The sequence below is a fragment of the Phyllobates terribilis genome, unplaced genomic scaffold (assembly GCF_046119375.1).
Source record: "Phyllobates terribilis strain yellow unplaced genomic scaffold, ASM4611937v1 Scaffold_1__5_contigs__length_1240528914, whole genome shotgun sequence".
Classification (NCBI taxonomy): domain Eukaryota; kingdom Metazoa; phylum Chordata; class Amphibia; order Anura; family Dendrobatidae; genus Phyllobates; species Phyllobates terribilis.
In genome coordinates this window covers 440,780,105-440,805,245 of record NW_027362761.1, presented here as the reverse complement: position 1 = coordinate 440,805,245, position 25,141 = coordinate 440,780,105, and the positions used below count along the sequence as shown (strand labels likewise).

The window sequence follows — 25,141 nt, the reverse complement described above, 5'->3', positions numbered from 1 at the left end:
CATAAAAAAATGATTCATTTGCTATTAGTAAATAATAATTTATTCACTCCGACATTTTGCCGGCTGCACCTAATTACTGCACAAGAACCTTCTTTTAAATTGCTTTAAAGTAATAGTCTTTTTAATGTGACATATAAAAGACCTTTTGATAAAGTCCAAAAGGACTAGAACATTGTTAACATATTAAGGCATGTCAATGACCACTTGAACTCTGTAATTAGAAATGGTTTGCTGATGTAGGCCGCACGCATGAAGAACTGGAGATCAATATGAAAGCGGCTAACGTAAAGCCTTTCCATTAATTTAGGACAGAAGGTTTCATTTTTGTTTTCATTTTATTGTCTGCGGAAATACAAAAATGTCAAACTTTGAAATGATCCTCTGCAAAAGTATAAAAGTCTAATATTTCAGTATTAAATTGATAAATCTTGGTGTTAGAAATTGGATATTTACTGTATAGTAACAATTTGCTATGTTGTAATCTGAAATTACATTTTAATCCATAATTTCAAATTAAAGGGAGCCTGTCACGTCCTGGTTGCTATGTACACTGCCTCCATTGGTTCGTTAGTGATGCAATGTGCATCACTAACAAGCTGTTTTCATGAAAATCGGTGGTAGTATAATGATTTTATAACATTTTATATACTTTGTCCTACCTGCTTGTATTCAGTCTAGGGGAGTGAGTCTCATATTCAGTCATAGGCGGGCGCTGCGTTCAGTCAGTGCTGGTGCCGCTTATGACATTTGAATACTGCTCCTGGAAAGTGCTAGGTTTGAGCAGCGCATGCGCAATTGCACACGTCGGGCCGCTGGTCCGGCGTGTGCGCACTGAGGCTGTATGATTACCAGCTTCAGTGCGCACGCGCTTTGATCTGTGGCTCCCGGCGCGTGCGCGGTCAATGTATCTTGTGGTCACCCCATGCGCAGTGACACTGCAGCGGTGACCGCACGATACATTGACCGCGCACGCGCCGGGAGCCACAGATAACAGCGCGTGCGCACTGAAGCTGGTAATCACACAGCCTCAGTGCGCAAGCGCCGGACCAGCGGCCCGACGTGTGCAAATGCGCATGCGCCCCTCAAACCTAGCACTTGCCAGGAGCAAATGTCATGGGCGGCGCCAGCACTAGCTGAACGCGACGCCCGCCCATGACTGAATCTGAGAATCACACCCCTATGACTCCGCCCATGACTGAATCTGAGAATCACACCCCTATGACTGAATACGAGCAGGTAGGACAAATTGTATATAAAGTTATAAAATCATTATACTACCACCGATTTTCATGAAAATAGCTTGTTAGTGATGCACATTGCGTCACTAGCAATGCTATCAGGGCAGTGTACATAGCAATTAGGACATGACAGGTTCCCTTTAAATATAGAGGAAATAAGTTGTACATGAAATTTTATCTGTGATGTAATTTGTTGAAGAGAACTTGTCACTTGGCACAAAATACAGTACGTAATTTTTTTTATTTGGATGTTACTGTTCTCCTGAACCTGGAGCAGATTTTCTTTTATTCCTCCACCTTTGCGTTCCTTAGATATGTACCTCTCCTCTCTGTATGTAAATCTAGTTGTTTTTTTTTGTTTTTTTTTAGCAAAGTGGGTGTGATCCTTAACTCTTCTCAATGGGACTCTTTTTGAGAACCACACCTAGTTGGCTAAAAGTACTACATTTGTACACTGAGAATAGTGGCAGAAAGGGGAAAAGCAAAAAATAACACCAGATTCAAGTTAACTGCAGAATTTGCAATACATAAAATAAATAACCTATTTATGGCAAGTAAATTAAAGATAACTATGAATGGAGTGTGATATCACCTGAATTTAATTGTGACCGATTCCTGTATGTAATGCTAAGTATTGAAAATATACAAGAGTAATTCCCTTTTTCTGTCTCGTATTGTAATTAAAACAGGAGAAATATGTAAAGAATTTGTCTGTGTCCCGGGGATCCATAATTTTCCCCTTCTACTTATCAGTCTTTTCAGTAAATCAGTTTCCCCACTGCCTATAATCGCCTCCCCATTTCAGTCCATCCAAAAAGGCTCTACCTTAAAGGCCTCATACATATTAAAGTGTGTTTAACGATCATTTAAAGAGAACCTGTCACTTCCTAGATGCACACTATTATGGATTAATCTGCGAGTTAATAGCATTACAAAGCTCTCCGGCCACTTCACTGATAGCCCGATTGCCAGGAAGAAATTATCTTTATTCCTCCCAGCAGTCTTGGGCTTTCAGTCATAGAGGCACAGCTTCAGTCGCTACTCTGTATATAGTGAGTTGCAGCTGTAACCTCACCCCGGCACTAATAGCCTGCTCAGCCATGCATCAGTACAAAGCCGGCTGTCAGTCACCATCAGGGTGTGGTTACAGCCGCCGCTCACTATGTACAGAGCAGTGACCGAAGCCGCGCCTCTATGACTGAAAGCCCAAGGCTGCCGGGAGGAATAAAGTTAATTTCCTCCTGGTAGATGAACTATTAGTGCAGCGTAATGCTATTAACCTGCAGATTAACCCCCATATCTGCTGGTTGATAGCGTTTTGGGACATGGCAGGTTCCCTATAACAAATGATCGTAATATCGACACAGTCACACACACACATTTTAGGCAATATCGTTTGTCATAGTTGCTTAATTTGACCATATATCTTCAGAGACATGTGATAGTGAACAAACGGTCTTTCTGTAAATATTTTTGCAACAAAAGATCTTTAGTGAATAAACAATATTTTTGTGAGAGCTTTCTTGCAATTTTTGTCCAAAAAATTCAAACACGTCTGACTTAAAAGCTAGCTGTCATGTCCAATAACTTTGACAAGTTACAGGTTCATCTGCAGGTTAATAGTGTTATGAAGGTGCCCAGCCGCTGTACTGAACTTGCTGCACTCGGGAGAAAATTAACTTTATTTCTCCCAGCTTCCATGAGCCCTCGGCTTTCAGTCATTCAGACGTGCCCAGAGCAATTAATCACCACCCACAGCACTGAGATCAACGGCTGTAAGAGCTCCCTAACAGCCGTGGCTGTAAGAACTCCCACGGCCGGCTCTGAAATGATGCCCTTCTGAGCCCGCTGTCAGTCAGTGCCGGGTCGTGGTTACAGCAGCCGCTCTCCTTGCTGCAAGCGGTGACTGTATTTTCCCCGGGTACGCCTGCATGACTGAAAGTCAATGGATCCCAGGAGAGATAGAGCTCATATTCTTCTGGGTGCTCCACTTTCAGTACAGCAGCCAAGCACCTTCATAACACTATTAACCTGCAGATTAACCCTATATCTGCAGGTTAATATTATTGGACATGACAGGCTCCCTTTTTATTTCAGGTAATGATGGTTTGTGATCTGTCAGCTAAAAAGATTATTCATTCTTAAAGAGGTTGTCCAGTACTTTATATTACCCCCCCCCCATGTATCCCCCCAGGACCCCTAAGGATTTTTATAATTCGCTTACGTTGCAGATACTGCCTGTGAGTGGCGCTATCACTGGCCGCTCACAGGCATCATGTGACCCCCGGGGGCCTCTGTCTTCCTGGTTCGACGGTGGATGCCAGGCTGTGGGCGGGGTTACCCCCAGTGAGCGTCACACCCGGCATCCACCGCACGCTCTGCCTCTCCCCATTCATTGGGAAAGTGCGCGGTGGATGCTGGGTGTGATGCGGGGGGTAACCCCACCCACAACCCAGCAGCCACCGCAGGGACCCCAGCACTGAGTCACGCCTCACTTGTCGTGACGTCAGCGCGGGGTCACGTGATGCCTGTGAGCGGCCAAGGATAGGCCACTCACAGGCAGAAAAAGCAACGTAAGGTATTTGCAAAAATCCTTAGGAGTCTCAGGGGGATACATTGGGGGGTAATATAAAGTAATGGACAACTTTTTTAAGTTTTTACCCGAAGAAATTGTTAATTTTCATCATCTTTAATGTGTACATGGGCCATAATTAACACCAATGCACCATCCAGGATTTGTACATGAGTGTTTCTCCACATAGATTAAAATTGGCAAAGAAACACCTAAATACTTTGTCTGGCATTGACTTCCATTCTTAAAAAACAAACAAACACACAATACTTTATTGTATATGCTTTTCAATAGTGTAAAAATGAAAAGTATTAATAAATAGGTCCAGCAGAAGAACACCAAAAGAATAGAAGTTCAGAGTATGGATACCTCAAAGAAACCTATACATCAGCTAATGAGATTGGTTACATATGGGTCAAGAGTAGACTTAATTTAAAATGTTGTGAGTAAGCCTTTATTACCTAACCAAAAAATATGTGATAACTTGCTGGGACCCCCACCAATCCTAAGATCAGGACCTGCATGCCATCGCTTCAGTCATTCTTTGAGGGAGTGCTGGAAATAGCCAACTACATCGGCCAGCTATCTGCAAAAGTCCCATAAAGAATCAATAAAGTCACGAAATGCATACGTGGCTACCACTTCATTCCAAAGGGCCTGTTCTTGGGATCAGTGGAGGGCCAGTTGATTGGAACCCTACTCATTCACAAGTTATCATCTACCCTTTGAATACTGGATTTAGGGAATACACTTTAATGGTGCATCAAAATAATAAGGAGCCAATTAGATCTACAGCCCATAAACAATAGTTAGAGATGAGTTGGAATTTGAATTTGCCAGTGGAGCCTAATTCTAACCCAAAAATTAGATTTAAATCAACTTACCATGAATTGCGAGAACGCCAAAGCTCCAATTACCCTGTAAAGACATATATTACACTACTTTCTTTTCCTCACACATAAATCATGTTAACAGTTATGCTGTCGCACACAATTTTTTACAAGCTATTATAATCTCTCCTGATTGGTAGAGCTGTTATGTGATGGCTGACGACCATTCAGTCATGCCAAAGGTCATGTGATTCTTCTGCAGTAAGTAAAATAGTGGTGGCCATTTTAGGCGAGTGTCATAAAGCAAAGCGCAAATTGATCACTTTCGTTGGGTTCAGCGAATTTGTAAAAATTCAATATGAATTCAGCAACGTTACATCCTTGTGCACTCAGAGTACTAAATAGAAATACGCAATGCATGGAAAAAAAGTCAATGTAGAGTGCCTACCGTGCTTTCTATGTTGTATTAGGTACTTTCTTAGGTAAATAACTGAAAACTGTAATGCAGAGTGAGCTGATTAAAACAATTGATAGATTTGTTCCTTGTCTGTAAACCTAACCATAGATATATTGCACAAGGTTAGTGATGGCTCTTGTCCTTTGTCCATACAGAAGTCAAACCACTTAAAAAAATGGGATGAACAGCGTGTTCTTAGCGACATTTATTCATGACTGCCCCGGGCTATAGACAACATTGCATCTCCAGATGTCACAGTCCTGCGTCACTTTAGTATATGGAATATAAATACTTAATCATGAGTTTTTTTATATTGTCAGTGGCACATAGACTGTAATCTGAGTTTATTTAAACTAATATGAACCTTATGTATAATACGTGTGTGTGGCAGTTCCTGAACTAACTTGCCCTCTAGTCATAGCTTTCAGTTATTATAGTCCTTTATAGTATCTTAATTCTTAATCTGTTGACGATCAGCTTTTGGTGCAGCACCAACCACAGCTGTTTAGAGAGGTGACTGTTTTCCTTCACCGTAAATCTCCCGTTTACAAAGGGCCCACAAGTTCTCAATAGGGTTTAGGTCAGGTGAGGAAGGGGCCATGTCATTATTCTTTCATCTTTAAGGCCTTTACTGGCAGCAAAGCAGTGGAGACTTCGATGCATGTGATGGAGCATTGTGGTTCATAAAAATCATAGTTTTCTTGAAAAATGCAGACTTTTTCCTGTACCACTATTTGAATAAAGAGTCTTGTAAAAACTGGCAGTAGGTTTGGAGTTAATTTTGAGTCCATCTTCAACCTGAAAAGGTCCAACTAGCTTATCTTTAATAATATCAGCCCAGAGTATTACCCAACCTACCCCTTGCTGACGTCTGAGTCAAAGTGGAGGTCAGTGCCCGTTACAGATCCAGCCACGGACCCATCCATCTGGTCTGTCAAGAGTCGCTCATCTCATCAGTCTATGGAACTTTTGAAAAATTTGTCTTCAGATATTTTTGGCCCAGTTTTGACGTTTCAACTTCTGCGTCTTGTTCAGTGTTTGTTGGGTTTCAGCCTTCCTTACCTTGGCCATGTCTCTAAGTGCTGAACACCTTATACTTCTGGGCGCTCCAGGAAGGTTTCAGTTCTGGAATATGACTACATCGGAGAATAATGGCTTCCTGGTCGCTTCACGTTTGATTTTTCTCAAATCTTTGGCAGTTAATGTGCATCTTTTTTACTCAACATGTTTTTTGCGACCCTATTGACTATTTGCAACAAAACTTTTGCTGGTTCTGTTACCATGCCCCAATATCTTAGCAATTTCATGAGTGCTGCTTCCCTCGACTTTTTGACTTTTCAGTCTGTTAAATCTCCTTTTGGCCCATTTTGCCTGAGGGAAACACACTGCCTAATAATTCTGCACACCTTGATAAAGGGTGTTCTATCCTTAGGCTTAACCACCCTCGTACACAAATACACATCACCCGATCTGCTTTATCCAATAAGCATTCAAGTTTATACAGGTTGCAGTTGGAAAATTTGCCTAAAATGATGATATGGTCAAAATACTTGCCTAATAATTCTACACACAGTGTTTAATTAAGGATCTGATAACACTAGTGTCAGAATTTCCATTTACAGTGGCTCATGGAGAACTATACTGGATCTATTATGAAATAGATATGAGTGAGTTCTGAATAATCCTGCTTACTTTAAGGCTATGTGCCCACGATGCAGAAATGCTCTGGATTTTTCCTGAGCGTTTCTGCATCTCCCTGGCAGAAAAAAACGCATGCGGATTGTACATGCGGATTGTACATGCGTTTTCCTGCCAGGGACATGCGGATGTGAAGCGTTCTTCACATGCATTTCCGCATGCGGGTTGTCAAGCGCTTTCCAAGCGATTTTAGCGTCACTTGGAAAGTGTTTGTCAACTTGGTCACACTATATAAATCCATGCAACCGGCATGGATTTGTATACTGTGACAAAATGGTAAAAAAGAAAAAATAAATCTATACTTACCTTCCGATGGCCCCCGCAGTCTTGCTTCGCTCCGTCCTGGCTGCCGGCAGATCGCGGTACACTGAAGGACCTGCCGACATCAGCGTCGCGTGACCCGTCACATGACTATGACGTCAGCGCAAGTCCTCCAGTTCATCGCGATCTGCCTGCAAGGGAGGACGAGCGCAGCGGGGGCCATCAGAAGGTAAATATAATATTTATTTTTTATTTTATTCTTTTTTTTTTACAGCTTCTATGGTACCCGGGTCCGGAGGAGAGTCTCCTCTCCTCTAGACCTGGAACCATCCGCACATTGAATGCATGTATTCCGCATGTGCTTATCTAGTGAAGCGGAATACATGCGTTCTAATGCAAGTCAATGGCGGCAAAAACGCAGCGCTTCCGCAAAATAATTGGTAGTGCTGCGTTTTTTTCCGCAATGATAATCCGCAGCGGAAATTTCCGCAGCATGTGCACAGCACATGCGGATTATCATTGGGGAACATGGCAGGCCTTCTACCATGCGTTTTTTAAGCGTTTCTGCAGCGTTTTTGCCGCTGCGGAAATGCTTAAAAAACGCATCATGGGCACACAGCCTAAAGGAGTTTGCTAAAACTTTGTAGTTGATGACCTATCCTTAGGTCAGATCGGCTAAGTCTGACTAGCTACACCAGAAGTGGTATAGCTCTGTACAATGTGTAGAGGACTTGAATAGGCTGCAAGCTCTCGCCAATGTACTGAAGTGGCAGTGCACTTGCAGTACTATTTTGCGCCACTAAACAATGTACCCAACCTTGCCACTTCTGGTGGAACGCATAGCAACAGAATATCCTGTGCTCATCTCCTGGCACTTACATAATATGCTTAAACATGACTTCCCTTTATTTCATCATCAGCAATACAGATAATTCACACTGGTATCATATCTGTAGCAGAATGCGTTTCGGTCAGTTTAGCATTTAACAATTGCTGCATTCTAAAATGCCAACCTACTGTAGAAACAATGTTGGTATGAGCTGAAATAAGGATGCACATAGGGTAATGGATTTCACAGTTTCATCTTTACTGTTACCTAGGGACTCTGTGAGTGACAGCTCAGCTGCCCTATGCAATCTGAAGTGTGCTGGACTGTTAGTGTTGCGAGTGACAGTCCAGTCATCCAGTGTGATGCTCGGGTATGCTGGACTGTCAGCATTTTGATTGACAGGTCTGCTGCTTAGTCTGGCCTAGCCTGTGGGCGTTTCCCCAGGTGCCTTCCATCCTTGGTGATTTACTAGCTATATAGCTGGCTAGTAGTGAGCAGTCCAGTGTCAGCTGTACATTAGCTTAGTTTGGTGTTTGCTTAGCTCTGTGTCTGATACTCTGATCTTATTGCCGGATATAAGATTTGTCATGACCATTCGTGTGGATTATCCCTTCTGCTCGCGACGCTCTCTGACTTTAGGTACCTGACCCTGGACTTGGCCTCTGACTATCCTTTTATATTACTTCCTTGTCTTGATGTACCCTCCTGGCATTTGACCCCAGACTGTTACCTGACCATGCCTTTATCTAGCCCTTATTATATCTAGCCTCTACTATGAGCCCTCCTGGTATGTGACCTCTGACCTCCTGACTACCCTGTCTCATGGCTTGTCCATGAGTGTTACAATCGAATTAAAGAAGGGGGAATATAGGGTGGGATTCTGCTCACCTTTATGGGTTGTTACGGGCACAACTCCCCCTAAAGCATGTACCGTATATACTTGAGTATAAGCCAAGGCACCTAATTTTGCCACAAAATACTGGGAAAACTTATTGACTCGAGTATGAGCCTAGGGTGGGAAATGCAGCAGCATCTGGAAAATTTCCCCATCCTGGTATGTATGGCCCCCTCATCCCCAATCCTGGTATGCATGGCCTCCTCAACTCCAATCCTGGTATGCATGGCCTCCTCATCCCCAGTCCTGATATGCATGGCATCATCATCCCCAATCCTAGTATACATGGCACCCCACATCCCCAATCCTGGTATGCATGGCCCCATCATCCCCAATCCTGTATGCATGGCTCCCCTCAACCCAATCCTGGTATGCTTGGCCCCATCATCCCCAATCCTGATATGCATGGCCCCCTCATCCCAATCCTGGTATGTATGGCCCGCCTATCCTGATTTGCATGGCCCCCCACCACTGCACACATTAAAAAAAATAAACACTCATACTGACCTTCCTCTCCACTGCTCCAGCGCTGCTCCTGTTCTGCCAGCAGCTGCTTGCCTCCGCATCTGAGCAGCGCATGACATCACTGCCATGTGCCCTCAGAAGCCGAAGTGAGCTGCGGGGATATTCACTCCTCTCCACGCCGGGACTATGTGCGTGGTGAAGAGGGAATATCCCTGTTCTTTAATGGCGTGTGCACAGTGTCAGCAGTGTCGCAGCTCCTGCTGCGGCTCAGCTATCTTGTCTGCCTGCTACTAAAGAGAATGCATATTCACTTTTCTCCACACCCATGGACACAGAGTCAGGTGCGGCGCTGCTGACACTGTGCGCACACTATTAAAGAAATGAATATTCACCCCTCTCCACTCCTTTAGCAGCGGGCACACATGGTAGCTGCAGCAGCCGACTATTGCGTCTGCCGTCACAACTTCCCCCCCGCCAACTATCCACCACCGGAATATGTATATACCCGAGTATAAGCCGAGGGGGACTTTTTCAGCCTAAAAAATGCTTCTCTGTGTGCAAAAGGATGATCCTTAGCAAAATAATGGGAAATGTATAGGGATGTCCACGGCAGCAATTCATCCGTGCACATCCCTATACATTAACCTAGAAACTATATGACCCATTGGAATTTCCTGATGATATCAGATGCCCCAGTATGCTTTCTAGTGGCAACAGGCATCATTTTCATACAAATAAAGTAAACTAACTTATATGTCTCATCAACAGGTACTAATCCCCAGTGATGTGCTGGTATTACTCATTTGTTCAAGGTTTTTCTGTTTCATAGTCCATAAGATGTATCTATTGCATTGTTGAGCTTCACCTAGACCAAAATCAAGGAAGACGAGCGCATATTGAAATAAAGGAGGGACATTACATATTAATATATTACACCATGTGAATGATCTCATATTGTCTGTTTATCCCTTTGGCTTACAAGGTCTGGAGGGTATGAACGTAAACCTTTTCCTGTAGGGATAACTTTTTTATTCTACTGGTGTGCTGTAATCAGCTGATCAGTTCGGGTTTTTCTTGTATTTTTGATGACAAGAATAAGACATAGTTGGGAATTATTTCTCTTCTTGCACTGTGTGAAGGTATTTCATTTTGCATTGATGATCTATTTAGTAGTAAAACAAGTTTTCTGAACTAATATTTTAGAGTGTAGTATGGTAAAATGATGGGTCTTCTCAGAGAAGTATTATGATCACTTTAACTTGGCAGTTTTGCTACGTTCAGTTGATGGCTTGTACTATTGCCGCTGCCAGGTTTTATTACGTTCAGTTGATGGCTTGTACTTAGGCCGCTGCCAGGTTTTATTACGTTCAGTTGATGGCTTGTACTATGGCCGTTGTGAGTTTTACTACATTTAGTTGATGGCTTGTACTATGGCCACTGCCAGTTTTACTACGTTCTGTTGATGGCTTGTACTATGGCCGTTGCCAGTTTTACTATGTTCAGTTGATGGCTTGTACTATGGCCGTTGCCAGTTTTACTACATTCAGTTGATGGCTTGTACTATGGACACTGCCAGTTTTACTACGTTCAGTTGATGGCTTGTACTATGGCTGCTGCCAGGTTTTATTACATTCAGTTCATGGCTTGTACTATGTATGGCCCCTGCATTCGAAGAGTATTTTCTCTACTGTATAATACGTGTCAGCACAAGGTATAGTAACTAACTGATTTTTTGTATTTTTTGCAGATAAACATAAAGACTGTACTGGAGTGACGGTACAAATCACACCTGAAAGGTAACTGCCATTACTATTATTACAGGTGTTATTTTTATACATCATTTTACACATCTTTTCTCTAATAATGAAATTATAAGTGTTCTTCTTGTATTAGCCTTCACGGTATTTTCCTTGTTAGAGCAGCAGTTTGTGCTCTTGAGCTGCTTTTTCTATTGAAACTAAGAATATGTTGCATCATAAAGCCTTGCAGAGCTAAGGTTCGGGGTAAAAAACCCACTCAGCACAACATCTGCAAGGAGATTGTATGTTCTCCACATGTTTGCGTGGGTTTCCTCCGGGTTCTCCGGTTTCCTACCACACTCCAAAAATTTACAAATATGGAATTTAGATTGTGAACCCCAACGGGGACAGTGATGATGATGTCTGTAAAGTGCTATGCAATTAATGGCAGTATTAAAGCAAGTAAAATAAAATACATAGTCCTCAAAGTATACACAAATGCATTTATTTATTTTTTTTATGGTTCACATGGCACCAACATATTCCACAGTACTGTACAGAGATTCATATCAGTCCATGTCTCCAATGTAGCTTACAATATAATTTATCTATTTCTGCACACATTAGGGACAATTTCTTATTTGGTCCAAACCATAAGTGCAAATTAATCACTACACGAAGATTAGGTGATAACTTGCTGATTGCAAGAGCTTTTGCCCTATGTGAATTGAGTGATGGTCAATCATGGCAACTATCCCTCTATTTATTTTATATGGGATTATGAGAATTTAAGGTCCACCCTTTTAACCCCCTTAACAACCTGTGATGTGCTTGTTCGTCACAGGTCATGTTCGGGGTGTATAAGGCGTGTTCAGGAGCTGAGCCTGCTTCATACTGGGCAGAAGCTAGCTGTGTAAGAAGCTGGCTGTTGTACACAGCCAGCATCTGCCTCTAACAGCAGTGACCAGAGTTACCTCCGATTGCTGCTGTTTTTCACTCACAGTGGCATTTAAAGAAGTATACCCACTAAGTTTATTTATTCATTAATTGTTTGTAGGTGCATGTAGTGTAGTGTGAGTGTATTAATATACTCACCGCTGCTCTCTTCTCCAATGTCCAGCACCATTCTTCTTTGCTTTTTAGAGATGATATTTTTACATGAAAAAAACCTGCCATTTTAACAGGGGTGTGTAGACTTTGTACATCCATCCGCTATGCCGATGAAAAAATAAAAAAAAGTTATGGCTTTTGAAAGAATGACAGAAAAAAAAAGAGCTAAAAAATATAAAATTGCCAGGTCTTGAAAGGATTAAGGCCCCGTCACACTAAGCGACGCTACAGCGATCCCGACAACGATATGACCTGTCAGGGATCGTTGCTGCGTCGCTATGTGGTCGCTGGTGAGATGTCAAACAGTCAGATCTTCCCAACGACGCAGCAACGATGCGGCGACCCGTAACGATCTGTATAACGATGCACGCCTATGTGTTTGTGTCTGAGTAGTCAACAAGGTCATTGGTAAGGTGTCAAACACACCGATGCATGCTACCCAGTGGGGCCTCAACGATCAAAGAAATGTCCAGACCATTCCGACACGACCAGCGATCTCACAGCAGGGGCCTGGTAGCTGCTACGTGTTAAACGTAACGAGATCGCTACTGAGGTCGCTGTTGCGTCACAAAACTTGTGACTCAGCAGCGATCTCGCTTAGTGTGACGAGGCCTTTAACCATGAAGTATGGAGTTTAAGAGGGAACCAGCACAAATATACGGAGAACATACAAATCCCATGCCCTTGGCTGAATTGGATCCTAGGGTCCGGGGTGCTACAGGTCGTTGTGCTGCCCATTATACGTCCTTCCACTTTAGCTCTGTCTGTGATGGGAATAGTTTTTCTTCTGCTATTGTTGTATGCGATATGATATTAAATGCATTCAGTGAAGATTTCCGTTCTTCTGTTGTCTTTATTTCCATTGACTGCCATTTTATTACTCCCAGGCAGCCGCTGATTGCTGGCATTTATCTCTTGATGTCTATGGATACTGTAATCCCACCAGGTGAAAAGGGTAAGTACAGTATTTCTTGTAAATGAGTATATATTTAAAGTCTGATCATACAAAGGCTGAAGAGATGGATGTCACAGTCTGCTTGCTTCACTTAAAAAGCTAAATAAAACACAATAAACTCATTGATTTGTGTAAAACATTTAATGCTCAAATGTTTATCCTCCCATTCTCATTTCACTTAACCTGTTTACACTCCTGTAAAGAAAAGAGGGTTGTTTTTTTTCGTGTAGATTGATTTTTATCGTCAGATATGAGAGTGGTGGGACCAGACCTGGAGTAGTAATTTAAAGCTCACTGCTTTATAAATCATATTTTCTTATACCATAGTGTTACTGATCTAATTTTCCAGGTAAAGGCATGGTGTATAATATTGTAGTATTATTATATATGTATGGATCTATACATATGGCTGTATTATAAAAAAAAATCTATAAAAAGCCCTAAGATCCCATACTGTACATTTATGTGGTTCTGGAGGTCTTTTGTTATGCCTTCCACTAATATTTTTCATTAAGTAAGACCTGTCAGGAGGATTTTGAACTCTTAAGTAAAGACATGGCGGAGATAGCATTTTGTAGCTGATTTAAATGATACCTTTTTTTTTGAAGAAATGCATTTTGTTAATCATCCGTGGAAGCTTTATTCTAATAAGGCATGAGTGCAGCGGGGCTGGACGCTGCACTTGATCTTTTCCTGCCTGTATGGATATTTTCCGCACCCCCGCCTGCCTCTGGTCTATCACTGACAGGTCACTTCTTTTTTGTGACTTGCCTCCTCTCACCAAAATCTCTCGCATGTGCCGTCATTGCCAGGAGCTGGAATTGAGCTGCTGAGAAATCAATCTGTGCCGTCCATTGAAATGACGGCGCCTGTGTAAGATTTCAGCCAGAGGAAGACCGGTCTCGAAAAAGCAGTGACCTGTCAACCATAGGATGGAGGTCGGCTTATAATAGGATAATATTCAGACAGGCAGTAGAAGACCTAGTACAACTTCCAGTCCCCGCTGCACTTGCACCTCATTAGCATAAAACTACCACTCCTGATTACAGAAGAACAACACGATTGTATTTTACTTTATTTTAAAGTATAATTTTAATCATCTTTAAAGTGCCATTAAGCTATTTCTTTAGTTAAGAGTCCGAAATCCTGCTATTTATTATTTAATATTATTCAGGATGTCTACTAGCTTGGAAATCCCTTGTAGGCAGTTGTTATTTTTTATTTTGTTTGTACTTTTTCATGCCTGCTTACTAAGAATCGTAACTTTTTTTTCCATTTTCTGTCGTATGAGGACTTGTATTGTGCAGGACAAATTGTGTTTAGTAACGACACCATATAATGTAGAGAAAAGTGGGAAAGAAAAGTTTTTGTGGTTTAGCATGGGCAAGAAAAAATACATTGCTGCTTGTCCATGTAGAAAAGCTGACTAAGTGGTGAACATGCATGGAGGAATGTCACTGGCAGTAAGTAATCGAAAGAGGAATGTTGTGATTCTGAATCCGTGATGCCAAAGATCCAAAGTTCGATCATAGACAAGGATGAGACATGGATGTGGTTTATTTCATCAACGCGTTTCAAGGTTTTCAAACCCTATTCATCAGGACAAAACCACAATAATTATTGTGTTTTTTTCCTGATGAAGATGTTTGAAAACCTTGGAACACGTTGATGAAATAAACCGCATCCATATCTCATCCTTGTCTTTGATCGTACTTTGAATCTTTGGCATCACGAATTTTGAATCGCCACATTCCTCTTTCGATTGTGTCTGATCCTATTAGTGATCCTGCAGCAGCCTTTATATACTTTCTATAGGAGTTGTGACTATCACAACCCTATCAGGTGATTGTATTACTTAACTTTCCATACACTTTTGTCATTGGATAAGACTCTATTTTGCGCTTTTTATCTCTCCACTTGCTCTATTTTATTTGTACTTGCAGTATGTAGAGTCCAACATGGACTTACAGAAGCGCTGTGAATTTCTCATTGTCTCTACTATCCCACAAGACTTTTTATACTTAGAGTATATAATGTAAAAAAAAAAATAAAGTATTAAAGCATTCCATTTGTATAGCTTCTCATGGATGGGTGTTCCAGTCTGGCCCTGTCCTGCTTTGCCCTTGTTCACATTGACGTCGTTTGACACATGGTAAAGTTTTAATGCTAGAGACAGGTTGGGACCGCCCCGATAGGTACACCTTGACGTTGGTGGGATGCTTTTATGTCTTTTTGAACAAAATTGCGTTAACTAAGTACCCTATGTTATACATGTACTATTACCATTTACTGATTTACCTGCTGTAGGGTATATTCTAATTTTTTTATTGTTGTTGTTTTTTCTTGGGGGGATGTCTAAGAAATGGCCACAGTTTGATTGTGCTCTTACACTTTGCATGTATACCAGCTTATAGTCCAGCTCATTTTTTGTTTGTTTTGGAGTACAAAATGTGTATAGGACACTATAGAGGTCCCACCTCACTTATGGTCATACTGCAATTCTAGAAATATTTTTGTCAATTTAGGGAATTCTTTTTTGGTTCAGTAAAAGCAGATTTTGAGAAAGTGATGTACTTATATATGTGGGATCATAACCTACCTTTCAAATTCAGCAGTGAGGAAACTGATCCGGGGGTTATTTCCTTGACTTTGTACGGTATTGTGCAGAAGGGTCTTGCTGTCAGTTTACAGGAATACGCTGAAGTAAGCCTTGTCCTAAGGGAGAGGATTGTCTGCTCTGCTCCGTGCCTGGGGCTAAGAGTGGCCTAGAAACAGCACAGGTTACTTGCTAGTAATTGGTTGCTGGCCGCCTCGAATTACTTCTGTCATGTAGGATGATGGTAAATCACTCAGCTGCACTGGGCCTATGGATGGGACGTGCTGGATGCTTTACAGCGTCAGGTGGATTCACAGAGAAATAAGAGGCAGAAATGAGCTTTATGGAGAGTAAAAGAACATCTCCCATTTCCTCTTCTCCTCTTTTAGGACATTCCTGTTTTATAACCCCATTACTTTCAACACAAAGTGCTGTTTATTGCTCAGGAATTGGAAATATGCGCTCGCTGACGCTTCTTATTGTGTCCCTTTTTTGATCATTGGAATGAGGTTAACTACTTGAAAGAAATGCAAGTTTTCATCATTGAAAAATATTTCAATTTTCTGTTCTGCTTCAAAGACACGCACGCTTTAATTGGGTCCAGCGAGCCTTTTTTAATAAATGTCCATGTTTTGTTGATTTTCACCCTATTGACTATAATTTTAGGCTGCAGTTTTCTTTTTTCCCAGATAATTGTGTTTAGAATGTGCCTCACAATGGTTTTGATGTTTGCATGCAACTTGGGTCTTGAGCGAGAATTTATCCGAATTCCATGTAGTGTGATGTATGTTATTAATCAGTGAGAGCGATGACTTACATCTGTCATTGAGAGCAGATCAAGAGAATCCGTCCATGTTGGAGGAGTTGGTCCATGCCTATAACCAGAGTTGAGATGAATCCGTGCTGCACTTTATGTACACGCTCAGTAGTGAGGCAGTGCTGTGGAGTTGGAGCTATGGAGCCAGAGTGAAAGTCAGGGAAATTGAGGAATCGGAGTCGGTGGTTTGGCTTACCGACTCCACAGCCCTTCTTACAACTGTCAGAAAAGATAGTTATTGTACTCTTAAATTCTCCAATGTATTGTTCTATATACTTAATCTATAAGATGGGAAGTGCGTTATATACCACTTGTAAGCAGATGGAGGGTCCAGGAGATGTTGGTTGGATATCTTCTTTGTCCCTGGCAGGTAGCATACCGCCAATGGTGGCTGGCGACACCACTGCAATGGGACCTGTAATCTATGTGTGCCCCCTGCCTTGCGTCTGCCCACTTCTCCTGCCATCTACAGTATATACTGCTGAAATCGGAGGGATTTGTGTGGAGTGGGCTCGCACACTGAACCAGCTCTCTATCCAGCTTCCAGCTGCTTTTTTTACACAGCAGACTCCCGCTGGTAACTGTTACTATTGGAACTAACTCTGATGGCTGTAATTTAAAACCTGTGTTGAATAGCGATCATGGCACCGAAGTGGTTAGACAGTGAGGTAAGGTGGTGGGGCGCCATCTGAGCATCGGGAGCTTTATTGTGGGAACCCCATAGGTTGCTTAATGGTGGTCGGAGGCCCATGGGGTGCCTCAGTTCAGCCTTTCACTATTGGGTCCCCTGGATTTTTATTCACTTCTTATTGCCATCTAAAAGGGAAGAATTTAACCCCCAAACTATTTATATGTGCATGTAGCTCTATCCAAGACAAGTCCAGCAATGCCTTTACATGTCCAGTCCATTCCTCCATTACTGAGAAATCAGTTTTTGAATTGTGATGCAAATTAGGCTGATTAATTATTTGTAGATCCGAAGCCTCAGTCACTCCAGCTCTATTCCCCACCCAGTTCTGACTGACCACTCCTTTGCCTGAAGTCGCATAGCATAGTCAGTCAAGCATAAAGAAGTGGCGCTGGGTGGGAAATAGAGCTAGGGTGACAGAGGCTTCAGATCTGCAACAGCTATTCATCCTCATTTGCATATTCATTCAAACGCTAATTTCTCAGTAACGGAGGAACGGACTGTCCATGCAAAGTTATTGCAGGACTTGCTTTGAAAGAGCTACATGACTGTATAAATAATTTAGAAGGTGAAATCCTGCTGACAGTTTACCTTTAATTTTAGATTTGATTTGTTTTTTTGATTTGAAAAAAAAAACTGAAAATTCTGTATTGTTTCAAAACCTATTTATTTATACTATTAACCAGGAAAATATTAGATAAACTCTTTTATTCTTCATTACTTCTGGAGAAGATTATCATCCATTTATGTTCTGTTCAGAACTGATTTAAAAAACGTTGTTTGTCAGGATGTTGTTAGAACTGAACACTTCTCCCCTTTTTTTGTTGCCATCTTGGGTCAGCCGCTGCGAGTAAAATAGTGCTTTCAGATAGTAAACCATTCTCAAATACACTTTTTAGGGAATTTAGACTTTTAGAAAAGGCCGGCCCATATCTATTAGCTAGAGAGAAGAAAACCTACAATGATAGTGTCACGGGTGTGTCAGAAGTGACAGTCACCCTGCAGTTGGTTGCAGGAGATCTCTTCATTTGGCATTACAGACAACTTCTTAGAAGCTGTATCTCTTAGACCCAGAGGCTACATTCCTCTGGCTAATTAACACCCTGGCCTGGGTGTATAAATACCTACTGTATGCCAGAGGGAGGTGCCGGCGATATTCATTACCCCTTGTGAAGGCTTGAGCAAGAGCAGGACTTCTTCCTCTCTGGTGCTAGAGGACGTGTGCGCATTTGTCTGGAGTCGACTAAAGCTAAGCGGTTTTCCCTTGTTTGTTCCCCCTTGTTGTCTTTAATGTTCAGTGGGGATCAACTAGTGCTCACCCCCTCCCTTCCCTAGCATGAGCCTAACGCCAGGGAAAGACAGGGCGAGGTACGCGTGCAGCGATTGGTGAAGAACCAATATAGGGATGTTGGGGGAGACAGGGTGACACTAAATCAGCCTAGGAGGTCTCCGCTCCCCCTTTCCCTAGATTCTGGGCTCTCTTTTCCTCTTCCCTATGTGTTGCACTTAGTCTTTCCCACACCTTGCGTGACAGATAGTCTCCCACGCTGGATGACCACATAGTCTGTGTATTACCTGGACAAGGTTTTCATTGCGATGAGATCAGTTTAATATTTGATTTCTACCTGTGGTGGCGCTGTAAGGTAATTACCGTAAATACCTACGGATGGATTTCACACAGATTACAATAGATCACTGGTGGTTCAGCATAAGCATACCCTGTGATCAGCACAAGAAAAAGCCTATTAATTTTACAACTGAGAAACAACTATGGGCGCTACCATCTGGTGCTAACCCTTCTGTATAATCCTGCCATACAGTACATGTTAAATTCTATGACCTGGCACAAATGTGTACCTTTATTTTTTCCATCCCAGCAATAGAAGGCTTTTAACGATATACGCCCTTCATTCTTTCACTGAGCGAATTTCCTTTATTTCCTTTCCATACATTGTTCTAAATTCTTATGTCCTTGACTTTGTAAATGGAAAGCGGAGAGCCTATTATCAGGTTACGGAGCCGAATAGTGAGTCACAGCGCGTCTTTTAATTTCAGGTGTACATCTCAAGCAAGTTCTATTTTTTGAAATGTTATAACATTGTCTTAAATCTTAATGATGGGTTATATTCCAGTATATCTGGTTACCAAGGATGTGTTTTGAGTGGAATGTGGAGAGCGGCTTCAGTCCAGTGGAAAACGGAGATTTTTTTTTAAATTTAATGCTAATATTTTTTTATAAATTTTGCCAATCTCTATGCTATATGTAATAGCGGTTATGCAAAAATGTTTTTGGTCTGTAAGCTTTTGTCTTAATATAATCCCGATCCCCTCATGACTTTTTATTACCTAGTAATGTACAGTAAGGAATGTATTATCACATGAATAATTTATCAATGCATTGAAGAGATCAGTCACAGCCTGGGCCATATACTATTCTTCTATAATACCATTTAAAGGATATGAACACCTTTGAAAAAAAAAAGTAAAAGCAATCTATTTTTATAAATGCAAGTATTTTTTGGCAGAAAATTTTTTTTTTCATTTATCTTTCATTAAAAAATTTGCACCGTTTGGCTTTTCCAAGCTGTTTCTTTTCCGGCACATTTCTGACTGCTGAATGATGGGACTGGGTACCTGTCAGTGAGGTTGTTCTAATGGGAGAGTTTGTAACACTTTTTTTCTGAACTTCCCTCAGCTGACTTATGACCCCAGGCCACATTAAAGTTGAGTTGAACTTTAATATGGTCATAAATTAGGTGAGAACAGCCCAGAAGAAGACTGATTAAAAACGTGACAGACTTTCCCGTCAGACTTTCCCGTCAGAACAATCTCACTGACGGATCTTAGCTAACTCATATTGCAACCAGTACTAAACAGTACAACACAGAGACTATAGAAATGGTGCAAAATTTCTAAGGAAACTCAACTGCAAAAAATATTTTTACCAAAAAAATAAATGTATTTATATAAAAAAAAAAAATCCCCAAAGGTGTCCACATCCTTCAGTGCAGCTACAGTAAAACATATATATACATGTATATTGACATTATTTTTTTTTTAATTTTAGCTGTGTATTCAGATATCGCCTGTGCATATGAAAAACCAACCATGCACCCATTTGCCTACAGAGTCCATACGCATCAGTTGGGTAAGTATGCCTTGGCCCAGTCTTAGCCTCTCACCTAGGCAAATCAGATCTCATACTTTGCACTGATGAGGGGCATTACCCCGAAACATCGTGTCTGCAAATTGAGATTCTTGTTTGGCTTTTATCCTAAGTCATATAGCAAGACTCGTTAAAGGGTCGATAGTGACTTTTAGGATTGCTGCTTTCAATATGTGTGCCGTCTTCCTCTCCGAAGAGGCAATTTGCATATGTAATCGGCCCAGAAACTTACACTTTAATTTGTTGCACTTTTTAAGCATCTATACATAAATTCATACATTATGTTGTTAAACTTTCCAGGTCAAGTTGTCAGTGGGTACCGAATCAGGAACGGAAAGTGGTCTTTGATTGGAAGACAGAGCCCACAGCTGCCACAGGTATCTTTTCAAACGTAGGCTGCATACATAAGAATTTCTTATTTTTTTGATGGCTTAGGAGACATTTGCCCACTAGCCTGGACTAAACCTCAGGTTTCATTTACATTGTATTTGGCATATAGCGCATGTTTCTGCATACAAGTACATGCAAGTATTTACCTAGGCCATGCAGGATTTGTTTGTCACTGCAGTGTCAGATGGGTGGGTAGACGGTGGTGAAGAAACGTCACCAGCCTCAGTCATACTAGTCTGTCGACAATCTGTGCTGACATCTTATGTTGGGCATCAGCAGTCTTGGAGGCAGTTTCATACTACGGCTTTCTGTAATCTGAAGTTATGGTGGCATGCATTGTCATGTCTACCACTGTATTCAGCTTTTGCCACTACCACAGGTAAAAATGTCAAAAGGGATTTCCATTAAAACAGAGTTTTAGAGGTTGATATTAGTGATATGGGATAAGGGGTGTTATCTTAGCACTCACTTTATAGAGAAGACCAGGGCGATCTTGTATGCACTTCTCTAGCCTATGTGTGATTCTTATGGGTTGTTAGATTTCCTCCCACTCGCCAAACACAAAACGATATATTATCTTCCTTTCAGATTGTCCCTAGTGTGTGTGCCTGATATATATTCATCATGTTGTCATGTGTATAGCGCTCTGAAACTGCTATTCTGTATCCCATACATTTCAGTGCAGCTGTCTTATTGTGCGCACACACGTGACAGAGGACATTAAAGGGTAAAAGCTACATTTTGATGCCTTTTACTGACTTCCTGCAAATAAGCATTCATGCTTCCAAATTAACTTTTTTTTTTTTTTCAATTAGGCATTTTACCCAGTAGAAGATCCAATTGACGTTCGTCCTGGAGATATTCTAGCAGCCAGATGTCTCTTCACTGGTCAGGGCAGGACGTCTAATACTTATATTGGGCAAGTTAAAGTATTAATATTATATTTATGTAAAAATCTTCACATTTCATTTAATAAATGAAGGTAAAAGAATCGCTCTACTGCACACTTTGAGATACTTATATTTTTTTTACTTTCCAAATCAATTCCAAGGACAAATTACATTTCTGTTCCAGAGCTTTGGACGTCTTACCACCTTATAACTATAACGTAAATATCCTAGGGCTATCCTGTCTGCAAGTAGCCAGGCACAGACTCTTGCTATGAATAATAGATGTCCAACTGAAGATCCGTGTATACTGTATTTATGTGTGTGTATGTATGTATGTTTATATATATAGAGAGAGAGAGAGAGAGAGAGACATTATTTATATATTCAGTACGGTGTAAAAATGCTGCATAATAAGAATGCTTTAAAGATAGAAGTGTTATTAGTTTATCTTTATCAATAACCAAAATGCAAAGTGAATGAACAAAAGAGAAATCTAAACCAAAACAATATTTGGTGTGGCCCCCCTTTTGTCATCAAAACGGCATCAATTCTAGTTACACTCGCACACAGTTTTTGAAGCAACCCAGCAGGGTGGTTGCTCAAAACATCTTGGACAACTAACCACAGATCTTCTGTGGATGTAAGCCTGCTGACATCCTCCTGAATCTCTGCACATAATCCCACACAGACTCGATACATCATCGATCCATCATAAAATACCATCAGGAAGGCATCTGATTGCTTTCAAATTTATTCTACAGCAGGATGTCAACTCCAAACATACAGGGAGTCCCGGAAGTGATGATATGGCCCTTACACAGCCCTGATCTCATCATCATCAACAAGTCTGTGTGGGATTACATGAAGAGACAGAATGATTTGTATAAACCTATATCCACAGAAGATTTGTGGTTAGTTATTCAAGATATTTGGAACAATCTCCCTCACGAGTTTCTTCAAAAACTGTGTACAAGTGTACCTAGAAGAATTGATGCTCTGATGCTGTTTGGAAAGCAAAGGATTGTCACCTCAAATATTCATTTGATTTGGATTTCTGTTTGTTCAGTTACTTTGCATTCTGATAATTGATGAAAATAAACTATTAACAGTTCTAGTTTTGAAAACATTGGTCATTTGTAGCAACTTTTTCACACCAGCTAAAATGTTTGCACAGTACTGTGTTTATATAAAGCATAAGTCTATGTGTTAGAAATGTTTATAAACATCTATAATTATAAATTAAAATAATCTAAAATGTGTTAGGAAACCAATGATTTGTAGGAGTTTCTTTTATTAAAGTATACCTCTAATTCTGAAATAACTTTTCATATATGAAGTGTACAAGCAAAGATAACAAAACTTTGTAATAGTTCCTATTGCAGAAAAAAGCTTCTTCCACCACACTTTTTTTTCTCCTACCACTTATCTCTTGTACTGATCACTCACTGTCATGTATTCATGGATTATCAGCTCGGTGAAAGACGGGCATAAAACTGCTCCCCATAAAGGTGTATAAATGACGAGAGGAGGCAGAGGAAGCAGCTGCCGAAAGACAGAGAGAGAGAGGCAGAGACACATATAGATTGTGCTGCATAAGTGCTTTACCTCCCCTTATTACTGGATTTACAGATTTTCACTGCTTCTTACTGCTGTGTAATGTCATCTCTGATGTATATGAGAGATATGGTTAGGGGAGCTTGAGCTACTCTAACACTATGTACAATTTATAGGAAATCAGAGTCATTCAGATGTTCATGGATCTCGGTCTTATCTCGGACCACAATGCACGGACTGGCCGTGGCTCTCCAGACCAGTGTGTGTCACCTTCATAGAAATACATGAAGCTGTCATGCTCAAATCAGGAGACCCGTGGCCAATTTGTGGTCGGACCAATTTGCATGAACATCTGCATGAGCCCTTAGTGATCAGTGCAGGACAGTAAAGAAAGATGCATTTTCCTCTAATAAGAAATATAACACAGTTTCTTATCCTCACTGTACATTTGATTTACAGAAAGTTGTGTAATAGAAACAAATGGGGGAAAGTATATGAATCTGGAAAATGCTTTCTGGTCTCATTCACACAGCAGCAATGGGGATAAGATGGATAACCGTCTGTACAATCAGTTGATGAGATCGGTTGTGGAGTGGTAGTAGTTGGACGGTAACCTAACCATCCATCTTCTGCTAGTTATCTCAGGGAATACATCAGACTACAGGTTGGATTTTTTTTTATTTCCTAAATTAATAGATATTGGGGCATTCAGCAAAAATGTAACGTTGATAGACAGCTGAATGAATATTTCAAAATGTATTATTTACATCATGAGGGTTTCATTCATGGCCCATTGTTCTACACTTGACTGCAACAAATTTTCAAATGACGCAGAGAGGCTTCTAATTAGGGATTAAATTGGATCAGCCTGGAATGTCTTTGATTTTATTCCCATATGGACTAGAGTTTTGCATAAAATTGTGTTACGCTCAAGAAGGAAACAGTCACGAAAGGAACATATGTCTATTCATTGCAGCTCCATTGTTGAAATGTTTAGATGTATGTAATAGTACAAAATCCAGATTTTGCTTAAAAAGATTTGGGTGAATTTACCATATGTCCAGCATATGCACAGCAGTAGACGCACATAGACCTAGACCTGCTATAGAAAACTGGGGAATAGAAATAGTCAGAAAGCTATGTCAGCATAACAATGGCCATGTTACACATTTGTATTAAAATAAGTTGTTCTCACCTGAGCAGAACAGTGCAGGTATATGTGTGTTATATCATTCTCATTTTCCTGATGAGCACCATTTATTATATGTTTTTTTCAGCCATGCACAAAATGTTAACCATGTTTTTGTGCATACCTGAAAAAGGCGAATACTGCCAGGACAGAGGCCATACAGTGTCCACAGAGACTTCATCAGCAAGTGAATGACTGTGTCGGGAATTCTGCTGGAAACCCTGACTTAGTGCTTGGCGTAGAGCACTGTAAGAGTGGGAAACTTGCCTAAGCCGTATGGTGACGCTAATATTTTTTTATTTTTTTTACATTACCCACTCTGTTGCCTAGTCTCACAAAATAAATGCCCCTTACTCTTTGTATCATATTTATGAATTTCCTTAAAGTATCTTGGGATTGTTTTTAATTTATCCACGTCTTTCTCTTTCAATACTGTTCTTTTGTCCCTGGCATGCCGTTTTTATGCGCCTGGCATGCCGTCTTTATATCCCTGGCGTGCCATTCTTATGTCCCTGGGGTGCCATTCTTATGTCCTGGCGTACCGTCTTTATATCCCTAACGTGCTGTTTTTGTGTTCCTGGTGTGCCGTTCTTATTTCCCTGGCGTGCCGTTCTTATTTCCCTGGCATGCTATCCTTATTTCCCTGGCGTGCCATCTTTATGTCCCTGGCGTGACGTTCTTATGTCCCTAGCATGCCATTTTTATTTCCCTGGCATGCCGTCTTTATTTTCCTGACTTGCTATTCATGTGTTCCTGGTGTGCCGCTCTAATGTCCCTGGCATGCCGTTTTTATGTCCCTGGC

At 41.1% G+C, this 25,141-nt stretch overlaps 1 protein-coding gene across 7 annotated transcripts in view; it reads left to right on the top strand.

Annotated features, from left to right (window-relative positions):
• Positions 1–25,141, top strand: part of PAM (peptidylglycine alpha-amidating monooxygenase) — a 189,459-nt gene that overhangs the window by 91,993 nt on the left and 72,325 nt on the right. For all 7 annotated transcript variants that reach the window (XM_073677903.1, XM_073677884.1, XM_073677910.1 and 4 more), the window contains exons 8-12: positions 10,993–11,041; positions 12,982–13,049; positions 20,218–20,298; positions 20,617–20,693; positions 21,522–21,625. In XM_073677903.1, coding sequence (XP_073534004.1) covers positions 10,993–11,041; positions 12,982–13,049; positions 20,218–20,298; positions 20,617–20,693; positions 21,522–21,625 — 379 coding nt within the window. The remainder of the gene's footprint in view (positions 1–10,992; positions 11,042–12,981; positions 13,050–20,217; positions 20,299–20,616; positions 20,694–21,521; positions 21,626–25,141) is intronic.